Source organism: Silene latifolia, chromosome 1 (assembly GCF_048544455.1).
Source record: "Silene latifolia isolate original U9 population chromosome 1, ASM4854445v1, whole genome shotgun sequence".
Lineage (NCBI taxonomy): Eukaryota > Viridiplantae > Streptophyta > Magnoliopsida > Caryophyllales > Caryophyllaceae > Silene > Silene latifolia.
In genome coordinates this window covers 187,054,788-187,079,548 of record NC_133526.1, presented here as the reverse complement: position 1 = coordinate 187,079,548, position 24,761 = coordinate 187,054,788, and the positions used below count along the sequence as shown (strand labels likewise).

The following is a 24,761-nucleotide window of genomic DNA, read 5'->3' as shown; positions in this document are numbered from 1 at the left end:
CAAAAAAATCTTCAAAATACAATATTTTTAATAATAATTTTTATACTATTAAATCATGTAGATAAAATTTAATCAAATAAATATATAAAAAGATTTTTTTACAATTGTTTTTATCACTTTTTAATATTTCTAATTTGATACCATGGGTATTAATCTCATACCCACCTCCTCCCATGGTATGAGAAACCTATACATGGGTTTGAGGTATGAGTATGAAACCTTCATTTTCGTCAAAAAACACATGGTATGGGTTTAGTTTATTTCAAACTCATACCTCATACCTATATTGGGTGAACCAAACACCCTCAAATGTTATCGGTACAATTTCCATGTGATAAACGAATATGTGCCGTCTATAGCTATAGACGATATGCGCCTTTGCCTTACCTTAAACCTCTCTTCGCACTCTTAAAGAGTCTAATAAGGTCTCTTCATTTCAATGGCGTTTCATCTACGAAATTGACCTTTTCATATCACTCGAATTCTCTCTAATTTGGTACTTCAAGCCACATCCATGGCTTCCATTATGCTCATTTCTCTCTCCTCCCTCCTCCTTTTCGCCGTTTTTCATACCTGCAGGTATATTATTCTCTTTCTCTCTCCTTTTCACGAGTTTATTCACTCAAATTTAACTACTTTTCGCTCTATTTTATCTTCAATTTGTAATTTTTATTTTATTTTTTTACTCGGATGTTGATGTCGATTGATTTTGATTTAGGTTTATATGCATAATTGTTGCTTAATTGTGTTAGAATTAATAACACTGCTGAAAATGAGCGTTTATTGTAGCTTAATTGTTCTTCTGGCACTAGAAATCCTTGAATTATTGTTTCTTGATTCACTGAAATGATGTCGATTTTTTGCTAGGTTGTAATTTTAGGTTTATATGAATAATTGTTTCCTAATCGTGTTAGTATTAAAATTTCTGCTGAAAATGAGTATATCTTGTAGCTTATTTAATTGTTTGGCACTAGGAATCTTTGATTTGGTTACTAGTATTTTGATGCATTGTAATGTGACATTTAGAACGGCCTTAAACCAGGAATGATGTAAATTAGAGTTCGTGTTGTTTATGTGTGTGTGTAAATTGTATTTGGAGTTAGTCAAATATGTCGAAGAGTGTTTGATGTAAGTCGAGATCCTAGGATACAACTGTTCGGATCATAATAAAAATGTTTGGTGTAAGCTTCTTTGAAAAATAGTATGTTCTTGGGTGTTTTGTTGGAGAAGTGACAATAATAATGAGGCCGAGGAGTTTGAATTGTTTTTTTGTTGACGAGTTGGAAGCGAAATAGCTTTTGTTTGACTGCTTGAGTGCTCGAGTGTGGCACTGTGGCTAGAGAACTGAAAATTTATAGTATGGAAAGCCATAGTTGAGAAATTATTGTATTCTGCTTATTCTACTTAGCGTACATTATTTAACTAGTAGCTGTCTATCCGAAGCATATTTTGCATGAAGTTTCCATGAACTGCGACACCAAGATTGTTCCAGTTAGCTCATAGCAACAAAGTTATCTCAGAACTGGAGTTAACAAAAACTTACTGTTGTATTTCCATCATGTTTGGATTATCGGGATTCCCTCCAAATAGAACACTTGTGATACTTTCTCCAGGAACGCGACTCTCCTATTCATCGAATTTTCATAATTTCTGGCCTAGGGAATCTTGATTTCTTTGGTTTCATAGTTAGCATTGGTTCAGAGTCTCTATCATGTAGGATTTGAAATCTTGATTATTTAACACTTAAAATCTTGCAGTTTTTCTTGCTGCGGAGCAATTGAGAAAGAGAAAACATTGGCTATGATAAAACCAGATGGATTGTCTGGTAACTACAGTGATAGAATCAAAAAAGTAATTCTGGATTCTGGATTTAGCATTACAAGGGAGTTGACGATCCAGCTTGATGAAGATACTGCTGGAAGATTCTACGCCGAGCATTCTTCCAAAAGCTTTTTCGTTAATCTCGTGAAGTATATGACGAGGTATATGGGCATGGCTGAGCAGTTCAACTTTTAACTTATTGTTTTCAGATGAATTCTTTAGGAGATAGGTTATTTTTTAGGATTCGCATGATTCTACGGAGAGTTGTACATTTCCTTGGGAGTTGTTTGCTTATTGATGAACTGCACCTTGTTTTTTATTCATATACTTAACATTTAAAGAGAAAAGTGTGATCATCCACTATATTTTGGTGGGTTACTGTGACTGCCCCATGGTAGCAGGACAATGGTTTTGTGATTGTGCGTCTAACACTAGTATCTTTTAAGTGAGTGTTTGGATACTTAAGTTGAAGGGCAGAGGATGGAAAAGGGAGTGAGGAGTTGAGCTAGGGAAGGGACGGAGTGTTCCATTTTTTCCCCTATTATCACCAACTGTGGAGATATTTGGTGACAAAGGTGAAATTGATCCCTACTACTACCTCCCCTTCCCTCCACGCTTTTATCCAATAAGAGAACTTTGTTAGTTATATCCCTGCGCATCCCCCTCCTCCATTTCCTATCTTCCCGTCAGAACAAATAGCGAGTTCCAAATTTATAATTGTTTTGGAACTGGTAATCTGTTATGTTAACCTAAGTTCCTAGAAGAGTAATCTTTTGTGGTATATCATCTTGTTAATTCTTTTAAGTGGTATCATGAAACTGGAGCTCAATTACCCATCATGTTTCTTTGTGATGGGATAGCTGCTCATTTCTACTAATCCTCTTACGGTTTTGTATCCATCGCCGAGCATTACTTTGTCTTTCATAAAAAAAAAGCATTGATTTGTCTTTAATTCTTCTTTCTTCTATAATCGAAGGATATAGTTAGTATATTATCTGTCTCATTCCATAGTTACGCTTGGTTTAGATCATGTTTTTGGGTAATGCAAGTGGGGTAGAAGTGCTTTGGTCCACCTTTACCCCAAATTATATCACTAGATATCAGTTCAGCCACCCCATTTTGTATGATTTTAAATCTCGGTATCGGTCGTAGTCGCGTTATCGGTATAATCGGTCATCACAGACAGATCGCGGTGAATCTCGGTGATTTCTCGGGTGATATCTCGTATCGGTAGAGTGAAAATCCGATACAACTCGGCCGATACGATACAACTCGGCCAAGATTTTGAACCTTTACTGTCATCCCATCCATCACCCACGCATGCACCACCTCTTTGCCTTTGCCACACTACTCAGCCATCGCACTATGGATATCAATAATTTTTCACCTATTGAGTGAGAATGACGTCCTAGTCTTGCGGCAAATTTTGTATACTTTTTGAGTATTTTGGGCACATGTCATGCTCCATCCCAACCACAATGCTGTTTAACTTTTTGATCAAAGTGTCATGATGCTCTCTTGTTTACTTTTACTTCCTAGTGATCTTGAGAAGGAAGTTGAAGTGTTTGATGATAGGCATGCCATTTAAAGCTTAATACTGCCAGCAGATTTTTTTCTGTATGAAAGATGTATAGAGCTATGTTACTCAGACTCATTTAGAAGTATTCGACATGGGTGCGTGTTAAAGTGTGAGACTCGGCTATTTTCATGAAAAATTTGGATATTTTTGCGTAAAACGAGGTATCCAATAATCCAAATAACATAGGTAAACGGACAATGTGGTTATTGGATGAATGTGGCTATGAATATTCATCGCTTTGGCACATACTCGTTGACAGAGGTAATATAATGTAAACAGTACACCCTTTCTCCTCTCTCTTACCAGTTTGTCCCTCTATATTTAGTGGCCCGGTGTTGGTAATGGCTCTGGAGAAAGACAATGCCGTTGCTGACTGGCGTATGCTGATTGGACCAACTGATGCTGAGAAGGCTAGAGTTACTCATCCTAAAAGGTTGTTATTTGAATGTTAAGGACTAGAGGTTACATTCGTTTGTGTAGACAGCAAATTGTGTACAGTACTTTTTATAGCAGTTTATAATACGGAGTAGTTATTTACATAATTATTTTATTATTATTATTATTTTCATTTAGACTAAGGCATTACTGTTGTTTTATTTGCATTACAATTTTGGTTTTGTTTTGTTTTGTCCTCAGCATTAGGGCGGTGTGTGGCTCTAACTCACAAAGGAATTGTGTCCATGGTTCAGATTCTGTTCAATCAGCTACTAGGGAGATATCATTTTTCTTTGGTATAAATTTCTACCCAATTATATATTCTATTTTAAGTTGGCAGTTGATACGTTCACATGATTATTATGTCATGTAGTCTAGAACCATACTAAATAGCATGAGGGTGAAAGCCTTGGTTACCCTCTGCTTATATTCCTTCTGGTGGTTTTAGGGATGATGTTGTTTTTGTTTGGTATGACTTCGTATTTTACCGTGTGTCTCTATAGGTCGGAGGCTGATATTTCTGTGATCCAGAAGCTAGTTATTGTTGAGGGTCGTTCGTGCTTTAAATTATGTAATATACTAATATCTTGATGGTGAATGACTTTCTTATTTTATTTTCATTTATTCTTCTAAATTACAGATATACATGAGACAAGGCATGATGAGCTGTGAAGGTAAAGAACTTAAACCAGTTCTTTTACAGTTTACTATACTGCTTATCCCCCATGTGCTCATAGGAATGTGATGTAATATCTCCTTGGTGCTAGATTATACTTAGGTCTACCTTTTCTATGATCCCCCCAGTAAACTTTGCCAGTTCTTGATTTTGATTTGAGGTATTGAATCTAGCAGCTAGGACATCTCAACAAGTTGCTTGAAGTTTTGCGTAGAGTATATAAGGACTGATTTGTATGTTTTTAGTTATCTGAAGAGACCTAGATTTTTATTTTTTTAATCTCTCCCTGTCTTTCTGCTTATTCTAGTAGTTTATATATTGCATGTTGACTTAGAAACCAGGAAACACCTTATAAAAACAGGGATTATATCACACCTCTCCAGAGATGGGGTTAGACGTATAATATATACAAGCGGCTTATGTTTTTCCCAGAAATTGGGACTTGTGGATGGATTGGATTAGCTGACTAGACACCTCTTGGCTAGTTGACTGTCTACATGAATCCCCTTCATGGTATTTTGCTTGAAAATTAAGGGGTGTGGCCTATATAAGTAAATGTTTGTTAAGGGGTGTAGAACTGTCAGTTTCTTTGCTCTTTTTTTAGCACCGAAAAGGTTTTACAATCTTCGTACAGACTGTTCTGTATAACACAGTAGGGGATTGACGTATTCTTATTATAGAAGGTGCAGTCATTCTAGATTTTTTTTTCTGAAGGAAGGGGAAGGCGGATGCTTGCTCTAGGACAATACTACTCTGAATGTGGTTGGTTGGAGGTTTGAAGTCGAGTATGCCCATGGCAACGGAAACATCATATTAGCATCTTTAGGTTACATCATTTCCTAATTAGGTTAGGGTTCAAAGCTTGCTTATCATGTTGATCAAATCAGCAGTTTAACACTTAAATCACAGGGAGTGATAAGGGTCTTTACTCTCTAGCACCCTCTTTTTAGAGATCATAACCAAGGGGCAGACAGGAGAAGTAATGCCTAAACATTCTCCCATGTTTCTACTGACTCTCTTGAAATCCATATTGGACGTTGACTTTATTATGTATTCTTGAGCAATTATACCAAAACTGGCTCTTTTTACTTGATGTAACCTTTTCTCCTAGAGTCTCTGATCCTTCCAATAGCCCAAAGGGGTAACTCTACTTCTGATGTGACATAAGCGATTACATCAGCTTTCTTTTCTTTAATGGTTCCACCCACCTAGTTTCTTGCCTTGTGAGTTGTAGATTGTTTCTACACTAATCTGCTGTTTTCTGTGTACATTTAATTGCTCATTTGCTCTTGTTGCCACATAGAAGTCTCGGAGTATAGGATGATGAAAATTATGCAACTTAAATACTCTCTGCTTTAATGCTTGACCTCCATCATCAATCTGTTTAAGAAGTAATGAATCGCCTATTCATTTAAATTCACATAACAAATCTTGGAATTTGTTCAAAAAAATAATTGACATGTGGATTTTTAGTATTTGACGTTTTTTGATATATTTAATGTTTTTTATTTAATTTTTAAATTTATTTGTTTCTTTCGGATTTATTACACCTTTTTACCAACAACTTTCTTATATATTAATACTTGGTTCACTTTTAAGGTATTCCGGACCCTTAAGTTTTATTTCGGTTTTCAAAATCGTTTTAATCTTTATTCTCGATTTAAATTCTAAGTTTTTATAAAAGAAATCCGGACTTCGATTTTAAAACCTATAAGTTTACTTGGCTTTCGTATTATGTTTCACTCCCCTTTTGTTTTTCACTTTTTCTTTTCTGTTTTTCGCATTTTTGAGGTGTGCATTCACCCATGGACGGTTCTAAAGGATGATTCATGTCAGCCGACCCCAAATCATTTTGGGATTAAGGCTCTGATGTTGTTGTTGTACCCCTATGAAAAAGAAACCCTATATAAGCTCATTTACCCCAACCTTAGTAGTATAACAAGAGTTATCACGTGAGACGGTTTCACATTGTGAGACGGTTCCATTGTGAAAAGAAGACTCGTCACTCTTGTATTAGTACTAAATGAATACTTTTCTTACAAGAATGGACCGTCTCACAGCGTAAGACCATCTTACTCTATAATTTGTATTTGTATAAATACAATAGTAGTTATTGCATAAGATGGTCTTAAATTGTGAGGTGATCCTAAATTTCACTAGTAATAGAGACCGCCTTATTCTATAATTTTCTTAAACATAATTGTGAGACTAATCACTACTACTCATTACTCGTTACTCCTAGTATTGGTCCACTACTAGGTGTAGTACTACTCCTTAGGAGTGCAGTACACTAATACATTGATATAAGTGTTATCAGTGTTAAATACTCTAGCCTCTAGGTATAAAATAAAGAATGCAGTGAGTATTAATTTATTGTTTATAGTTATATCAGAATATGTAGTGCGAGTATTTGTAATTTTTCATTTTGTTGAATAGTTTTCACTTTTCAATAGCTAACTAGGTACAAGGAGTTTGATAATTTGGCTCAAACTAAATATAAAAAAAAAATGCTTTGTACACTAATACATATATATGTAATTGAAAAGTGTAACACATTAATTAGACTTAAATCATCAAAGGATTTTGACCTTTATTTCAAGTTTTGGTCGATATCTTTTATTTATATGACATTCGTACATGCAAAGCATGAGCTGTGAAATTTGAGGGCTTATAGCTCGTCAACGTAAAATAATAGCTCAATGCATAGTGGTCCATGTATATTGTGTACTAAACCTAGTATGAGGGGGTCTGTTAAGCATAAAACAGTTTAATTGGCTCTCATTTTCTTGTTGAAATTGTCCTTCCAATATTGCATATATTTGCATGAAAAGACCGTGTAATCCATCAATACTTGCGATTTTTAAGTTCTAATTCACAAATTATAATGGCTAGTATTAAAGTCCCCTACTTTTATACAGAAGGGGATTTGTCTTCACTATTCTCTCCAAGGGAATACATGACGAGTTTTAATATTGGACCCTTGGAGATGAGTTAAGTAATTAACATTCTCTTTTTAATGGGCCAGTTTTCATTTTGGGATTAAGGCTCTGATGTTGTTGTTGTTGTATTGTCTATATGAAAAAGATTTACCCCTATGAAAAAGAAACATCAATAAGGTGTCCAACAGTAATACAGTATAGATACTTTGACTTGGTCTTACTAAAAGTTCAACAGGATCTCAGAGCTGATTTAACAAGGTACCAGAGCAAGGTGGGTGAGACTTTATTTACCTCTTCTGTGGCATAGTCCGAGGTTTTTAAGAGATCACACATAAGAGGGAGGATGTTGAGATCAGTTCCTTATATGGCTTACCCGCATGTGAGTGACCTACATTGACAAAATTAGGAGGGGATTCACTACTTTTATCAGTTAAGGAGTTACTCCTCTTATCACCAATTGTTTTTTAGATGAAACCTCTTCGGCTTATGAAGCGAACTTTCTCTCCCCTTTATGAGTATAGCGAAGACCTTTTTTCATAAATTTAACCCAAACTTTTGCGCGAAGAGGCATATGTTTTCTTCATTTATATACTTAACATCTTGGCTGAGATGCTCCCACGGTCCCCACCCTTAATACATATTTTTACTAGTATCGCATGTTGAAGAAAACCCGGGACGGTTCTTTTTTATATTTTCGCATTTTGAGGCGTGCGATGTCCGGTTCTGAAGGATGACAACAAATCATTTTGAGATTAAGGCTCTGATGTTGTTGATGGCATGTTGAAGAACAAGTTGGAATTCGTACCATTTTTTCAAATAAATGAAGGGTCTATTTTATTTCTTTAATAGTCCAATTTACTTATTAATGTCATTTAGAGGTCATAATTTATCTTATAAATGTCATTTAAAGGTTATAATTGATGGATTATTATAAATTCTTCATATCATCTTTTCATTTCTTTACAATATCATGTATGGATCCTTAGAAAACATTTGTAAGCAAGTTTGAACCATTATGTAAAGATAGAGGTGATAATGAAACGAGACAGTTAGCGAGCAGCCCGAGCGTAGCTTGGTCAAAGCTCGGTGTGTGTGAGCTCAACTCGAGTTAGGGTGGCTTGAGAACTTACTAACTCAAGTCGCGTTAATGTTGGCTCGGCTTGAAAAGCTCGTGAGGAGCTCGGGCTTGTGTGATTGGATAATATCTCGCTCTTAATTTATAACATCATATATCATGATTGTACATTTGTTTCATCATATCAAATGTTCTCATAGATTTGTATATTTTTATATATAACCTTCGAATCTCAAATTCTTAAAATATATCGAAGGAAAAAAAAAAACAAAAATTTAATAATATATAGGTTCAAGTTAAACTCGAATTTGGTTTGAGCTTGGGTTAAATTGGCTAGCTTGACGATGAGCTAAATTTTTTCAAAGCTTGGGTGAGCTCGGCTTACTCCTTAAGCTCAAACCGAGCAAAGCCAAGCTTGCTTAGCCCGTTATTACCTTTATATAGAAATGAACCTCTATTTTTAATTAAAAAATTCTAACTAAAAAAAAGTAATTAGATTAATAATACAGATTATGCTATTGAAATTAACTTGTAACTATGGGATTGCTTAATATCTTCTTGGTTCTCAATACTAATATAAGGAAGGAACAGCTTATCCCACCAAAGTCGGGCTATGATCATCAAGTGCTAAACAAGGTGACCACCCAAATTCTCCATTTTACTACTTTTTAGGATTTCAACTTTTGTCTACATGCTAGCCACTTAACATCTGTGCTACTACTTGTGTAGTAAAGTATATATTTTTTTTTTTTTTACTGTGAAAGATCCAATGGGAGAGGGCGAGACAGTCAAAGCCTTAATAATTACGGCCACTGACTTGGAGGATTGAGGTCCACATCATTGGCTTTTGGTCAAGTGGAATTTCCATTTTTGGATAGACTAGCTCATACTTGCCATTTTAGGTTATGGCGGATCCCCCAATACCTAATAACATAATATATTTTCATCCAATAGCTGCCGTTGCCACATGCAAGATTTCCCAGTTACCTAAAAAAGTTCCTACATATTGCATTCTTGGTGGGTGTAAAAGAATTTCTTTTGGATTTTCTACTATTTTCTTGCAACTTCTATCTCTTGCATCTCGAGGTGGAGTTTTCTGAAATTTGAAGGGAAGTGTCCAGGAAAGACGGAAGCCAAATTAGTGAAATGATTTCATGATTTGATTATGAAATATTTAGGACTTTAAGCTAAACTTGATTGGTTATGTGCTCATTATCTGTGATTAAGCACTGTTCTCAAGTATTCTGTTAGCCACAGAATGTCTTACACATAGCTTAATGTGGTGTTTCAACATAATTAATGTAGAGGTACATACGTGGCAATCTTCAAAACAATTTCATTCTTCATTTTAAAATGATTATCCTTTTCAGTTTTCATGATTTCATCTTGGCAAAACTTTAGAAGGATACCATGGAGTTGCTTTAGGTGGTCCAGGCAGCTGTGATATGTGTCTGCCAATCAGATTATCTAGTTGAGTGCATCTCTGTATAGCCATATTTCTAGTTTTATTCCTGCTAAATTTGTGCATGTATGGCTTGACTTATTGATCTTCTACCTTCGCCAATAGTAAAGATTGTACTTCTCTTTTCTGCTGAAAGCATGAAGTTTCTAACTAAAATATTTTGTTTTTCTATGGTTATTTGTGAATTGTGATCTAGGGGGTTTCAACCTGTTATCTCAACTTACATTTTGCGCCTCATGTTACTTATTTTCTCTAAATATTCCGTTTTGTTTTAACATCTAGTAAATAACGGGTTTAATATTTATAATTCATCTGTTCTTGTAGGTAGTTTACGTTTGGTTTAAAGAGTTCTATATCTTTCACCTTAGAAAACATTTATTAAAAGAGTATAATCTCGAGTAGGAGAAACTGAAAACTAAGACGTGATAGCCGGTCTTTCTAATCCGGAGTCGCACAATATGGCAGCGTTAACTTAAATATTTGCGTCTGCTTGCTCAATAAAGGATTAAGTTGTTCCGAATTTTGCTAGTTCTATTTTAGTTATTCAATTTTGGATACTATTAGGAGGGCTGAATTTCTACAATCTCCTCCACCACATATCTTTTTGATCGAGTTTCACATGACATATTAGTTACATTAAGCTAGAGTATCTTAGCTGTAGATTTAAAGTCTAGTCCAAATAATGTAACATTAGTGCACTGTGCACAGGATATTGGGGCTTGTGAATTTGATCCATGCTTGAAGTCCAAATAGCTTTTGCATGAGAGGGAGTGTTAAGGAAACTTCATTGATGTAGATTTAGTGCTTTTCAACCAAATTAACATCAAAGATTTGATATTTTTGAGCAAATGATAGAGTGCGACAAATAAGAGATGTAGTGGACTTAAAGGGTCGACCCCTTGCCCAAATTAAACCAAAGTCTGCCACCAAGATTGCTTACTGTATTGTCGAATGTATTTTAGTTTGTTTTTATACTTGCCTTCTGGATCAATGGTTAATTCAGGCCTTCTTAAAATAACGCAAAACTGAATCTGAAAGCAATCATCTCGTGATATTGAGTTTAACGGTCACCCACCTAGTAACCTAATCATTCTTTTTTATGTGGAAGTTACATTAGGCGTGTGAGAGGGTGGTATGAATCACACTGTGGTGTCCTACTTGAAAATACCATATGAGTATATCATCTAGGGGTTTCAACCTGTTGTTCTCAGTTTGGCATGGTGATTTTCTTGGTAGTTATATAGAGTGATTGAAAAAAAAAACCAAGAAAAAAACATAAATGGATGCACTCTTAAATACCCTTGCAACATATTGTAGTTCTGATCATACGCCAAAGACCGAACATTGCTTGGCTGAGCTTGTATTGTGTGAAGTGCGTGCATAGGTACTTTGCTCACCTTCCGGAAGGCATAGTGTTTTATCTTGTTTATTTGTCCCCGTTCAAATGAAAATTTTCTGAATTCCGCTGATCTCACGAGACAATAGACTACAATGTCAAGAAAAATACTTCCTCCATTCAACTCCACTCTACCACTTTGCTTTTTCACGTTTGCCAACGCGTGTTTTACGTGGTAAATATCGTTAGCTACGTATTTGCAAAAATTATAAAAGTTAGATATTTTTAATGTACTCGTAAAGACGAATCAAATAAGATCCCACTTGAATATATTTTCACTTATGTATTGAGAGAAAATTACAATTGAAGGTTTATTTGTGAATAGTGTGCAAAAACTAATATGGTAGAGTGGAGTTGAATGGAGGAAGTATATTCTATGTCGCTTATTGTGTCATTCTTTTGCTTGCTCTCTCTGGTTTCAATAAATTTTTAGGGTGCATTTTCTTTGACTGCTGTGCTTTTTGTGGAAGCTTAAACCCTTGTTGCAGTAGATTTATTGAAATTTGTGAAACCTAAATCTCTTTTATTATTGTTTTCTTAAGTACTAAGTACATTAATTGCTATTATGAATTTGAATTATTTTTGCTTATTTGTCTATTTTATATCATCTCACTACAAATTAAAATGACGCTGCCAAATTTTTTACCCAATTTTCGACCAGTTTAGAAAAAAAATTCATCAATCTTTCCCTTATATTGAGTTCATTTTTAGGGCACAAATTGAATTATTATAGTAGTTCATAAATATGAGAATTTTAAATTGCTAGTGGCCAATACATGTATAGCTGATAGCCCGATATACTCTTACTTTAGTAAGAGACATTAGTAGAGTGAAATTAAGAATATAATATGTTGTATACCTTCAGGCATACGTTTTAGCAACATGCATGCCTTGCTTCCTCGTACACTTTGCATGGCAGGATTATAGAATTTCACTTTCCTTGTTCATATGATGACAATACAGGTTTACTGCTTGCAATTTTGCAAATGCCCTATAAACTTTCTGGATTCTGTATCGGTGCATCTCACTTCATTTTTCAAAGACGAACTCTGGGATTTCCAATTGCATATGCTTGTCTAAGAACTAGTAATTTTTGCACCGGATATAATCCATCCTCTAATACTGTCAATAATTATCTGAATTACCATCTCACAGTGTACCATCATCTGGAAGTTGCATCACGAAATTTTTGTGAAAGGATTGCTGTCATTTAAAGTTCTTTAGACTGTTCCTTTTTTTCCTTTTCTGTATATCTAAAAACTGTTTGCATTTATCTTTATCTTGATCACTTATATTTCCGTGTTCTTTGTAAAACTGAAATGCTGCTCCGTATGTTGCATGTGATTACAGGTGGTGGAATTGTTCTGCAAGGAGAGCATCATTGATCAGCGTTACTGAAAAGTGCATTCTAGTTAGTTCAAAGTAATCTGTGGAGAGGTTTGACGTCGTTTACAATCTGTCGATCACTGTAATCTGAAACTTCAAGATAACAATTTATAGATATGAATGAAATTATCCGTCTTTGAAAGCTTTCTTAGTGATATTTTGCATGATATTTATCTTTGTAAGGTATGATTTATGGGGATTGCATTTGAACATTTTTGCTGAAAGCAAGGTTTTTTCGGGATAAGGAATCCCAATTATCTAAGGAGCTGTGTTAAGACACGCGGCTAAGTAAGTTTTCTTAGGGAAGCATGCCTACGACAAATGCTCACAATCACATAATAATATTTTAAAGATTCACATTTTGCTAATCGACAATATTATAATAGAATGTTCCTTAGTTTAGACAAGCATGTTAGTTGGAGAGAGGTATGGGAGGGGGAGTATAATAGGTGATGTGAAAACAGGGTTAAGAGAACATTGAAAAAAAGATTTGAGTCGATGTGAAAGAGAGAAAGAAGGAGAGAGAAGCAAGAGCCCTATTTAGGAACTTGAGCCATTAGAGAGCTCCTAGTTTTACTTATTCTTATTCATTCTTTCACAGCTTGATTCTTATTGACTTCCAGGATCTTGTTTAGTGAAGGGTTTCTCCTCCTTTGTTAAAAAATAGCAGTCCTAGTTTTGCTTTACTGAATCTCGCTTCCACAGCAATGAAGGTTAGAGAAGGACAAATGTTTCAGCATTCGTAATATTTTGCTATAGAAATTAAATAAATTATAATTCGGTGTTGTTTGTTAACTGAGCTTTATTTGGTTGCTGTTATCATTATTGTTCTTGTAGTTTTTCAACTGGATGCAGAACAAGATCAATGGAAAACCAGGGAACCAGAAACAAAGTACACCTCCACTTAATAGTATGACTCTCTCATTCTCTTACACCAACTTATTTTTCTCTTAACAACTTATCATGCAACTTCTCAGGTCCATACAACCATGAAAACCCTACTCCTGATGAAACCCGTATCGCATGAGAAATGCATTAATTTTTAGAGCTTCATGGCGCATTTTTTTTTTTTTTTTTTTAACTTCAAGTCCGCTTTAGCTATGTGAGCTAATATATCAATCTAATTTGGTAATAAGGATAGGATGGATGAGAGGATACCGCGTGTTATTTACCCAACTATCACTACGAAAACTTTGTAAAACTGCCTTACACGAGTATGTGTGTTTAGAAACTCATGCTTTTGGATTCAGCATGTTAGATTGTGGAAGATATTATATTTGGAGGTCTGGAAGATGAAATAAGGTACTCGTATTAAGTATTCAGATCCATGCATATAACATAATCCGTGATGTGTTGTTTAACCCTTAAAGCAAGACTTCATACAATAGGAGACGAATAAACTACACACTGTTTGTGCTAGAGGACGGACAGCTTTTCATACTACTTGTAAAACCTTAAGCCTCCATTTAAATCACCAAAACAATTATAATAATAATAGGTAAATAATTTAGCGGCTGCTTATCTGGGGATTCGTTGTTTGTCTGACTATAAGCTACCCTTCTGTCTGTAAGGACTCCTCCTGTTTAATCTGGTCGCCATAAATACGTGATTTTCTTCTAGGATTTTTAAAAAATATGTTGGCCGTGTTTGGAAAACAAGTGCCTTTCTTCTTCTAGCTACAGGCAAGCCAACATTCTTGCTTGGTTATGTAGGTTAACTGTCCCCTGCACGAATTTGTGTTGGATGTTTATTTTATGTTCATATATATAACTCTTCCTGAAACATAGTTTAGTCCAAGGCATTGTTTATTACGGTGGATCTCCCAGGAAAATTGGACCGCAATTATCAATTGTCTACACCATTGACTACCCGATGAAATGGTGTACATATTTTACATCTATATTCGGTATGAGATTGAGTGCTCTCATCTCATAGTACTCTTCTTAAATCGGTGTTGATTGGTTCTCGTGCATAATCCTCGATTTGCAAGTTCATCCCCAATTCCCCATTAACCAAAGATTAACTTTTTTTGTCTGTTGTATCACGTCTTCATAGTTTCAGTAATCTCTAGTCATACTTGAACATCAATATTCGCACAATAAGCACGGTTTCTTATATCTATTTATTTAATCATCCTCTGAAACTATAATAAATTACTCTGTATTAGAAATAAATTTACATAGGCATAGGGTCCCTCTACGCTCTCGTCAGTCGTCAATAGCATAGTAATTTTTTTTTTTTTTTGTAAATTGACTCCTATCCTTGCCTTGCCCTGTCTAAATCTTTTTACCACAGCGTCTGAAATTTGATTATTTATCAAGCTGTGTGGTGTTGGCTAGGTAGCACGGACATTGTTCTTAACTAGTCGTCTCGTGTCCGACACCGTCACTCATAGGACACACGCCTAAACGTGTCGGACACCTATAAAGCCGTGTCTAACTTTCTTCATTTATTAGGGCATGTGTAAGACACGTGTCCGTGGTATTTGGATACGTCTCGGACATGTGTCCGTGGTATTTGGACACATTTTAGACCCACCTTGAATTTAAGATGATTAGTGTGCGTTGTTTTATGGTGGAGAAATGAGTTGAATTGGGGTGAATGATGTTCTTTAGACGAAGATTGAGATGTCGAAAGAGATTGATTAGAATATGGGTTTGGGTGGGAAATGAGAATGGGTTATAGTCTAGGTCAAGTTTTTTACCTTCACTAATTCAAATTTAATATCAAACTTTTACGAAAATAAAATCGTACGTTTATAAATTATAACTATAAAATATATATTTTATTAAATTTAAATAACATGTCCCATGTCATAAATTTCATGGAATGTCGTGTCACGTGTCCGTTTCGTGTCCGTCTCCATTTTGGTGATATCTAGGGTGCTGGTGCATCTATAGTTATACTGGTGTCTCTTGACATTCTGGACTTAAGCATTCAATAGCCTCTTTAATAAGTTGTTGAGATCGATCTGCATTTAAAAAAAAAAAAAAATTGTTACTCCTCTTTTGTTTGTTTTATCTCTGTGCAGATTTATCAAAGCAAGCTCCTCAGAGAGAAGAGTTCAATGACTGGCCTCAAGGACTACTAACGATTGGAACATTTGGGAACAATAATCTCAAAGATCAAGCCGTTAGATCTGAGATCCATACAGCCAGCTATGAACAAGAACAAGAACAGGGTCCGACCACGGCTTCATCTCCAGACTTGTCAGAATTCACCCCTGAAGAGGTTGGACAATTGCAAAAGGAATTAACAAAGCTCTTGAAGCGAAAATCAGCCAAGCAAGAGGAGGAGAACGCAGACCTTCCTTTGGATAGATTCCTCAACTGCCCTTCAAGCTTGGAGGTCAGCCGAAGGATCTCAAATGCTGTGATTTGCACGGACCCGGAGAATAAGGAGGATGATATTGAGCGCACTATAAGTGTAATTATTGGTAAATGCAAAGAAGTTCGTGCTGAGAAGACTAAGAATGCGATTGGGAAGAAGTCTCTCACTTTCCTGCTCAAGAAGATGTTTGTTTGTGCAAATGGGTTTTCACCAACTCCTAGCTTGAGAGATACTCTCCAAGAAACCAGAATGGAGAAGGTATAAATTTCTAACTCTGTTACTTTGCGTTTTACTTAATTATTAGTCGCTCTGTGTTTTACATAAATCAGAAAATGTACTGTATATAAGTTTCTGTCTTGTTTACAAACTTGCCGAGTTGGTGCATTATGTCTTGTTTGAATACAGCTGTTACGGACTATCCTTCATAAGAAGATGTACCCAAAAACCCCTTCTCGCACATCAACAGTGAAGAGATATCTTGGAGACAAACATGATTCAGAAAAGAGAGATAACGAAGAGGAATCGGAGGAGAGACCAAGAGCAAGTGAGTCATGTAAATGGGACAAGACGGATTCAGAATGTAAGTCCAATGCATATCTAGTATCATGCTTATTTGCGAGGAAAAAAGTTACTGCACAAAAGCCAGATCTATGTGATTATCATGAGATTAATTTGTGTTTTTTATTTTGTTGTTTGCAGTTATTGTTCTAGATATTTAACATCGCATCAACACTTCCTACAAATTTTTAATACAAGGTAAATAGTTTCTTCTCAAGCTTTAACCCAAAGCTTAACAATAAACTGTAAACGGGTACACCAAGTAGCATGGCTTTAAGTTAAGGTTGTGCACGGTGCACTGATGTGCGATCGTTTAGTAACCCAAAGCTTAACTACATTTTTGAGAGGATATTTACAGCATCAAACAAAATGTTGCCATGACATACGAAACCGAGATTAATACTATGCCAGTTAATGTCTTCAGTTTAGATGACTTTTGATTCGTGTCTAACTTGCTGCAACTCTTATTTCTGCAGATTGGGTATACGTATGCATATGCGTTTTTGACTCAATAACTTGGATTCATCAAGAAGATTGAGTTCCTGTAAGCTGAAAATAAAACGAAAAAAATCAGATTATGCTTCAAAAGTACAAGGGGTTATAGCTATATGTATTTCTTTTGTGAAACGGGGAAATTTACCCCTTTTTTCATGGTTGCATCTGGTGATACACAGATCAACTCATGTTATGTATGTACTCTTTACTACGTAACTTTCTGTTTTTCTTTCTTTTTTACGTTCTGTTGCGTATGTAATCTGTAAACACCTACCATGTGGATTATATGATAGCAAAAAGATTTTAGATCGTGCAGTTGTTAATTCCCGAGCATTTACATAGATTTTCGAATAAGGTATATAACGCAAATTTCTTGTAAGATCGCTCTATTTACATAATACTACGATGTATCACGCAAATTTCGTGTAAGATCGCTCTCTTTACATAAGTAGATTATAGCTATATGTGGCCATGAGGGTGCACACAGCTTGGCTAACTCATCTCATTTTAATGAAAAGCTCACAAGCTTTTTGGTATTACCTAGACAATTATCCTTGTTATGTGATATCTAATTATCTATTTGATTCCATTTTACCATCTTAAACAAGAATTTTTTTAAAAAAATACGGTTATGGTTATTTGGTCACAAATACTATTATACAACTGGTTGTACAAGAGCATTGTACAATCATAATCAATCTTGTCGAGCTTATGTGTATTTTTGTCGAACTTTTATAATTTTTTATTTATATTTTAATTTTTTGATGTCAAAAATTAAAATTTAGTTGAGCTCCTATATATTGTTTTTGAGTTTCATTATAATTTTTTAAGTTCAATATTTTTATAATGAAACTCGGATTCTTTTAAACAAAGCTCGTAATCTATAGGTCTAAACTCAACTAAATAATTCTAAAGCTCGGATTCTTTTCTATACAACCAATACAACTGGTTGTATAGGTTATTTACTGTTATTTGGTACTCCGTATATAGAATCTCTTCAGGGTACAATAAGCAATTGTAAAATTTTGAAAGAGGAGTCTAGTAGTTAAAATTTGGATGAAATTTCTCAAAGACCAAAGTTCAAGCCTCCTAGAGCAATCTTGCGGAGAATTCGTGAGTATTTATAGCCTGAGTTTATGCTAATGGACTTTGAGTCCAAAGCTTCTCATTATAGACGGGGATATCCGTTTATAGCTATAGACGGGTCAAATATCCACTCACTTTAAGCAAAACGACCATGTCACCACCTTAATGCCAAAAGTCACCATTACCATTTCCGTTTCCATGTGATAAACTACCTGTTGTAGTTAGGAAATGGCATTGGTGACATTTGGCGTTGAGGTGGTGACATTTGGCCCGTTTTGCTTAAAGTGGGTGGATATTTGGCCGGTCTATAACTATAAACGGATATTGAATTTGTGCTTTGAGTCTGTCACTCTCAGGGGGCTTACCCGGTTTACGGGGTTTGCAGGCTATCTCGTATACCCGAAGGTTTACCCAGTGCACACCGAAGATAGCGGCGTCAGGTTTCCTCGTCACAAAAAAAAAAAAAAAAGAAAAAAAAAAAGAAAAAAAAAAAAAGAAAAAAAATCACAAATTCTCCTACATCAATCTTATGTTTGTATATATATCTTATATTATCCGAAATACATGTGTAAGAAGGTGGTTTAGTTTTACATAAATTTATCGTAAAACGAATCTTTTAGTAATTACGAAGTACTCCCTCCATTCAACTCCACTTTACATGTTTGCTTTATCACGTTTGTCAACGCGACTTTTACGCGGTAAATATCTTTAGCTACGCATTTGCAAAAATTATAAAAGTTGGATATTTTTAATGTACTCTTAAAGACGAATCAAATAAGATCCCACATGAATATATTTTAACTTATGTATCGAGAGAAAATTGAAGTTGAATGTCCGCTTGTGAATAGTGTGCAAATAAGAAACATGCAAAGTGGGGTTGAATGGAGGGAGTACATTTTAGCTCAATTGAGTTTCTCTCCATTTATTCCTCTCTCCATTTCCTTCCATTTCCTATTAATGGTTTAGATTCCGTCTCAAAACGATCTAACGGTCAGTTGAATGAAAAGGTTGAGAGTGGATAATGATTAAATATTGTTCTATTAGAGGAAATGGAAGGAAATGGAGAGAATAGGAAAGGGAGAGGATCCCCTCTCATTTTAGCTATAGCTATGTGAGTAAAAAAAAAGGCTTACACAAGACCGACCCATATGGAGTAATACAATAGTCAAATTCTGTAAAAAAAAAATAATAATTAAAAATACAATGACTTCTAAGCTTATATCCGATCGTGATGAATTTATTTTTTAATTCTTTTCTTGGGTTTTAAAGTGACGAACTTTTTCGATGAGAGTCTCCTTTTTTCTACCTTTTTTTTAGGGTTTTTTTGTCAGAAACTAGCTTTTATTTAGGGTCATTGTGAACAACTACCTTTCATTTTATTTTTGGCTTTCAATTACCTTTTATTTCTTCATTTTGCGAAAGACTACCAAAAATCCACTTCTGGCGAAAAAAATGTCAACTTTCCGACGTTGACTTGCTCTTTTATCCCTTTTTCAAACATATAACTTATATTTCTCCCTTTATTCACCAAACAAAATATGAAAAAATCCATCTCCATGCCCAACACTTTATCAAAAATTTGTTCTAAGCAATACCAACGCATAAACCATCTCAATCTTCATCTCTATCTCCGTCGTCACCTTTACTACCAGTGTCACCTTCACCCTTACATTTCAACAACCTTATACACTACTCATGATTCATCAACCTACTGTCCATTTAAGTCATATTAAAGTACATTCTTTCTCTCTTCATGGTAAGATGGTGGTTATAAGAAAACTAATGAGATAGTAGCACACAAGTGATCCTAAGAGTGAATCCATGATTATTTTCGAATAGTTAACACTCAGAGTTAATTTTGCCAACAAGGCCATAATTGATCATTATTGTTGAAAAATTATTTACAATATTAAGATCAATATCAATGATGATTTTGTTTCGGGGATTAGGACTTTGATTCGGGTAAGAGATAGACAAATTGAGGTGATTAATGTTGGGTTTAATCAATCTTTATCATCGATTATTAGGGTTATGAAGTAAAGAGTTAGATTCAACCTGAAATGGCGCCGGAAGTAGATTTTTGGTAGTCTTTCGCAAAATGAAGAAATGAAAGGTAGTTGAATGCCAAAAATAAAATGAAAGGTAGTTGTTTACAAATAACCCTAAATAAAAGGTAGTTTCTCACAAAAACCCTTTTTTTACTTTGTGGTTCTTTATAGTAAACGAATACTCTTTGAATTTTATTTACCTTTCTCATCCGCAAGGATGTCCTTGAGCAAGCAAAGTGAATAACGGGTATATATCAAAATAAATAAAAAAATCATAATAATAATAATAATAATAATAATATACCGAGTTGAATTATTGTATACCGATTGATTATTGCCAATTTGCCATAAACAATTTCCGTTTCATTTTTTTGCGTCAAATCTTCAAATAAGAAACACAAGAAACCTTAAAAAACCAGTTAAACACAAAATAAGAACAAGAACAAGAAACAACAACAATAGTTGAGTTGCTGCAATGTCGTGGGCAGGCCCTGAAGATCTCTACCTTTCAACTTCCTTAGCCAGTTATCTTGATAGTAATCTCCTCTTTGTCTCTTTAATTCTTCCTTTTATTCTTAAAGATTTCATCTTTTTGCTATTTTAATGACTTTTTATGCTTAAAGTTTCCATCTTTCTTATGTTTGTGCTATTGTTTAATTGAATTTGTTGAATTCATATTTCCAAGATTCAGAGTTTGGTATCAATTTTAGGTTGATGGGTTTGATTATGTATTGTTTTGGGTATCTGGGTCTTGGTTAATTTTGTGATTCAAGTTTAATTAGATATTAAAAGAGTAAATTTGAAAGGTTTGAATCAAAGGGTTGGAATTTTTGAGATTGAAGTTATATTCCCTCCGTCCTGATCATTTGTTTACCTTTGATTAAAATACCCGTCATAGAGAATAGAAAAGGTAAGCAACTGATTGCACGGTGGTAGTACAGAAGTAGTTGGTTTCTTTAAGTGTAGTGTCAATCAAGGTAGAATCGAACTAGATACTCAAGGATCTTGGGAACTGTTGTGGGGAAGCATGAATATCCTTGTGTTGGGCCTCTGCTGCATCTGTGTCCACAATCCATAATAGTACGATATTGTCCGCTTTGGGCCAAGCCCTCACGGATTTACTCTAGGGCTCCTTCCCCAAAGGCCTCGTACTATTATATTTTGTAGACACTTATAAAGATGATCTTCCATCTTTATTCTACCGATGTGGGACAAGGGTTTGCACCCTAACAGGAACTAATATATGTATATACAGACATAACTCCTTGTAGAGAATTAGCTTTGCACATAGATTGTTACGGAAGCTAAGAAAAATATAGTGGACGAGATAAGGCATGATTAGATGCTACTTATTTCATAAGCAGTAGATTACAGTCTAACTGCATTGTTGTAGCGTGAAATCGTGGGTTCAGGAATGGAAGACTTTCTTACTGTGCTCATATCCTAGTCATTAAGTTGTTTTAGCTGCAAAGTTGTATTGTGCGTTGGTTAGTTTTGCACTTTTGCTCAAAATGTAGAAATGCAGGGTTTAGGGACCTGAAATGGTAATGAAGATCCGATTTTGGAGCTTTTCCATTGACATTCAATTGTCTACCAGTATGCATAACTTTGGAGGGTTAGGGCTCGTGTTAAAGGTTTTAGGTAAATTTTTGGGGGGTATGAAATCTTGTGGTTCTGTTGCAGAATGTATACAAAATTACAAATATATTTCTTTTGAGCAAAAGACTCCCCGTTTGTCTTTGGAAGATGATGATTTAAAGAAAAATGGCACATTAAACTCTGTGCACTTCTTGTGATGTGGAGCAGCAGCCAGACTGCAATTCTCAATGATGGAAATTGGAAATTGGAAATCATCATTATGAATCATTTAGAAACAATTATCTATGTTATCTAACATTGGAGTGAGGTTGTGTACAGTCGTCCACCCTTTTCCTCCCTTGGGAGGCCAGGGTAGGAACCCTTGAGGCATTAGGGTTATTTTTTAGTAGATTCGGAGCTCAATATCTAGGATCGTCCCTCTAATTCTGATCTTTGTCGCCTAATTTCGGGAATTTAGTTTGAGTTTTTTCCTCCCTCCGAAATCCCCCTCACTACTTTGAATTGTGAGAAAAACACGGTGAAATGGAGGTTAGTATTTTGTTATTCTTGTTTTACAAAAGTTCCATGCTATCCAGCATGGTGTGTATGGTCAATGGTGCGTCACTTTCAATTTTTGGCCACCTTTGTGGCATTGTACAACTCATCATATAGTAGTTTTAAGCACAATAGGCGACTGATGATCAGTGACTGATGTTCGTCATATTGAAATCGCTCAAACTTTGCTTACAGGGTGTATTTACCAAGTACTCCATATATCTTTACATAATTTCTTGGTGTGAAGCGTTTACTCCATTTTGGTCTAAAATTATCTCCGAACTTTGTGTAGGAAAAATTCTTGTCTTGCTGCGAGATGGAAGAAAACTTATGGGCACACTTTGTTCATTTGATCAATTTGGTATCTTTTCGCCCCTGAATTATTTTTTTGCATAGTTTAGGCTAAATATGTGCCTATTATGCTGAGGACTTTTTTATTTTTATTTTTTGTTTTTTTGCAGCTAATGCTGTTCTTGAAGGTGCGTGTGAAAGAGTCATCGTCGGTGAACTTTATTGCGATATCCCGTTAGGTCTGTATGTTATACGTGGGGAGAATGTGGTCTTGATTGGTGAATTGGTATGTAATAAGTTCGACGATTCAACGTTTTTCTTAACTTAGCTTTGAGTACTAAATTGTCAAACTTTATTTATTGTTATCTTCTGTATGAATGGTTAGGACTCAGAGAAGGATGATCTTCCGCCTCATATGACTCGTGTACCCATCCCTGAGATTAGAAAGGTCGGTATCAGTGAATTGTTTTCTTTATCTGAAGTTACTCGTTACCATCAAGTGTTCTCGACTCCCTAGAACATATCATTGGAATTGTTGATCAAAGATGCAAGATGCGCTGTGTTAGAAGTAGACAGTCTTACAGCAAGCTCGTGGCTAGTTTTCATTAACTCGGTGGCTTTGAGGAATTGAAAAAAGTCACTTAGCCTTGTCCAATTAGACCAATTCATATTTCTGACATTATTTTCAACTGATTTTGGTACATCACGCATTAACCATTCCTTTTTCAGGCCCAAAAAGCAGAGAGGGATGCTTGTGATCTTAAAGGAACGATGAGAAAGAGAATGGAGTTCTTGGATATGGACTGAAATATATCTTGATATCTTCAGTTGACGTACTGACATCATCTGCTGGTCGTCCTGAAATCTCTGAAGTCGTAGACTTAGTCTCCTGATATGCCCAGATGTGCCATGATATCACCCGGCATGTCGTCTTAATTTTCACTCCACCATGAAATCTGTAGGTTCTATATTTCTTCATTGTTGTTTAGTATCTTCGTCTGACATGCTGATCGATTGTATAAGCTTCTGTACACCTGTTTTAATGCTTATATTTGTTTAAATTCTTGGCCAGCCGTTTAAGAGCACCCTGTCACGTCGTTACTTTTTGAATTTTGAGAGTAGAATAGGGCGTGTGCCACTCGTGCCAAACTATCGACTTGGTGCGAGTCAGGCAAAAACCAACAAGCATCACTTGGAAATCGTAGTCAAAGTAATATACTTATACGAAACAATATGTATGCGGAATAATCGTAAAGTATTACAGTATATAAGTAGCCACCTAGCTTGGTGGACTCGGGTGGACTTAGGCTTGAGCTGCTCCAGATAACCTCGACTTGGTGTGAGCTAACCTCTACTCAGCGTGACCTGACTATACTTGCTTGGACTCGTATTGAGCTGGTGTGGATTAAAGTTGAGTGCCCCGGACACGCTTGGAACACGGTTAGGCGCCTTGGATGTTCTCAAAAGACCCAAAAGATGTGGGTGGTGACAACCCGCTGCAAGGGGACACTTGACACTAGACACTTGACAGTGAACTTATGTCAAAATTTACGAGATAACGGTAAGATAAGGACCCAAACTATACATTTTTTTCCAGTTAAGGGATTGTACTATAAAATTATCCGTTTAAGGACCTCTATGCCAATTCTGTTAACTTTTCCATAAGTGCTACGCAATGTGTGACGATCCGCACACTTGAACCCTTAGATTTATTTATGCTTATGTAATTTCATTTCCTTTGTATATTTGTAGTAATTAATTTCTTAGTCTAGCATAGTTTTAGAATAGCTTTTCTTTCCATAAATAGTTATATCGCTATTCTGAACTAAACTTGTAAAATTAATGTTTCCTGCTACCGGGATGTAACTATCATATTTCCCTCTTTAGGGAGTACTAGTGAATGAAAATCTGCTTCCTACCTTGTGCCTTCGTATTGCTTGTTGTTGCTTTGTTGTGAACGACTCTTAGCCTTCACTTTACTAACAAGCCGTGTTTGTGGGATCGACACTAGGATCCCGACTCACACCCCCGAGACCGATTACGAGTGCCTA

At 35.4% G+C, this 24,761-nt stretch overlaps 3 protein-coding genes across 12 annotated transcripts; all 3 read left to right on the top strand.

Moving 5' to 3' along the window:
• The first annotated feature begins 369 nt into the window (after window positions 1-369).
• Window positions 370-12,911, top strand: LOC141613576 (putative nucleoside diphosphate kinase 5). Of its 7 annotated transcripts, XR_012529259.1 has the most exons (8): window positions 370-579; window positions 1,758-1,982; window positions 3,726-3,833; window positions 4,037-4,131; window positions 4,476-4,509; window positions 9,107-9,161; window positions 9,896-9,995; window positions 12,734-12,911. XR_012529259.1 is itself a non-coding variant. In XM_074432320.1 (7 exons), exons 1-5 carry the CDS (start codon window positions 515-517, stop codon window positions 4,505-4,507), a joined length of 525 nt encoding a protein of 174 aa, XP_074288421.1. In that variant the 5' UTR covers window positions 370-514; the 3' UTR covers window positions 4,508-4,509; window positions 9,117-9,161; window positions 12,734-12,911. The 7 variants fall into 7 exon arrangements, 5 of the variants coding, with proteins under 5 accessions (XP_074288421.1, XP_074288432.1, XP_074288426.1 ...); XR_012529258.1 differs by lacking the exon at window positions 9,896-9,995; XM_074432320.1 differs by lacking the exon at window positions 9,896-9,995 and having other exon boundaries at window positions 9,117-9,161.
• On the top strand, window positions 12,734-17,475 carry LOC141613559 (protein NEGATIVE GRAVITROPIC RESPONSE OF ROOTS-like). Of its 4 annotated transcripts, none has more exons than XM_074432307.1 (7): window positions 12,735-12,820; window positions 13,393-13,482; window positions 13,607-13,679; window positions 15,801-16,357; window positions 16,505-16,679; window positions 16,799-16,855; window positions 17,134-17,475. In XM_074432307.1, the coding sequence occupies exons 2-6, from the start codon at window positions 13,477-13,479 to the stop codon at window positions 16,816-16,818; spliced, it is 831 nt and encodes a 276-aa protein (XP_074288408.1). In that variant the 5' UTR covers window positions 12,735-12,820; window positions 13,393-13,476; the 3' UTR covers window positions 16,819-16,855; window positions 17,134-17,475. The 4 variants fall into 4 exon arrangements, with proteins under 4 accessions (XP_074288411.1, XP_074288408.1, XP_074288403.1 ...); XM_074432302.1 differs by having other exon boundaries at window positions 12,953-13,482; XM_074432296.1 differs by lacking the exon at window positions 12,735-12,820 and adding an exon at window positions 12,959-13,057.
• A 3,140-nt stretch (window positions 17,476-20,615) lies between these two features.
• On the top strand, window positions 20,616-23,771 carry LOC141613553 (sm-like protein LSM1B). Its single transcript, XM_074432293.1, has 5 exons — window positions 20,616-20,822; window positions 22,712-22,780; window positions 22,881-22,996; window positions 23,096-23,158; window positions 23,440-23,771. Exons 1-5 carry the CDS (start codon window positions 20,762-20,764, stop codon window positions 23,515-23,517), a joined length of 387 nt encoding a protein of 128 aa, XP_074288394.1. The 5' UTR covers window positions 20,616-20,761; the 3' UTR covers window positions 23,518-23,771.
• Window positions 23,772-24,761: the final 990 nt, after the last annotated feature.

Excerpts from the sequence above, each read along its gene's own strand:
- LOC141613576 (XM_074432320.1), top strand. The coding sequence starts at position 515 with ATGGCTTCCATTATGCTCATTTCTCTCTCCTCCCTCCTCCTTTTCGCC. Across the intron at positions 1,983-3,725 it reads CTCGTGAAGTATATGACGAG|TGGCCCGGTGTTGGTAATGG; the intron begins GTATATGGGCAT and ends CTCTATATTTAG. Across the intron at positions 3,834-4,036 it reads AGAGTTACTCATCCTAAAAG|CATTAGGGCGGTGTGTGGCT; the intron begins GTTGTTATTTGA and ends TTTTGTCCTCAG.
- LOC141613559 (XM_074432307.1), top strand. Across the intron at positions 16,358-16,504 it reads AAGAAACCAGAATGGAGAAG|CTGTTACGGACTATCCTTCA; the intron begins GTATAAATTTCT and ends GTTTGAATACAG. Across the intron at positions 16,680-16,798 it reads GGACAAGACGGATTCAGAAT|TTATTGTTCTAGATATTTAA; the intron begins GTAAGTCCAATG and ends TGTTGTTTGCAG.
- LOC141613553 (XM_074432293.1), top strand. The coding sequence starts at position 20,762 with ATGTCGTGGGCAGGCCCTGAAGATCTCTACCTTTCAACTTCCTTAGCC. Across the intron at positions 22,781-22,880 it reads TTGTTCATTTGATCAATTTG|CTAATGCTGTTCTTGAAGGT; the intron begins GTATCTTTTCGC and ends GTTTTTTTGCAG. Across the intron at positions 22,997-23,095 it reads TGGTCTTGATTGGTGAATTG|GACTCAGAGAAGGATGATCT; the intron begins GTATGTAATAAG and ends ATGAATGGTTAG.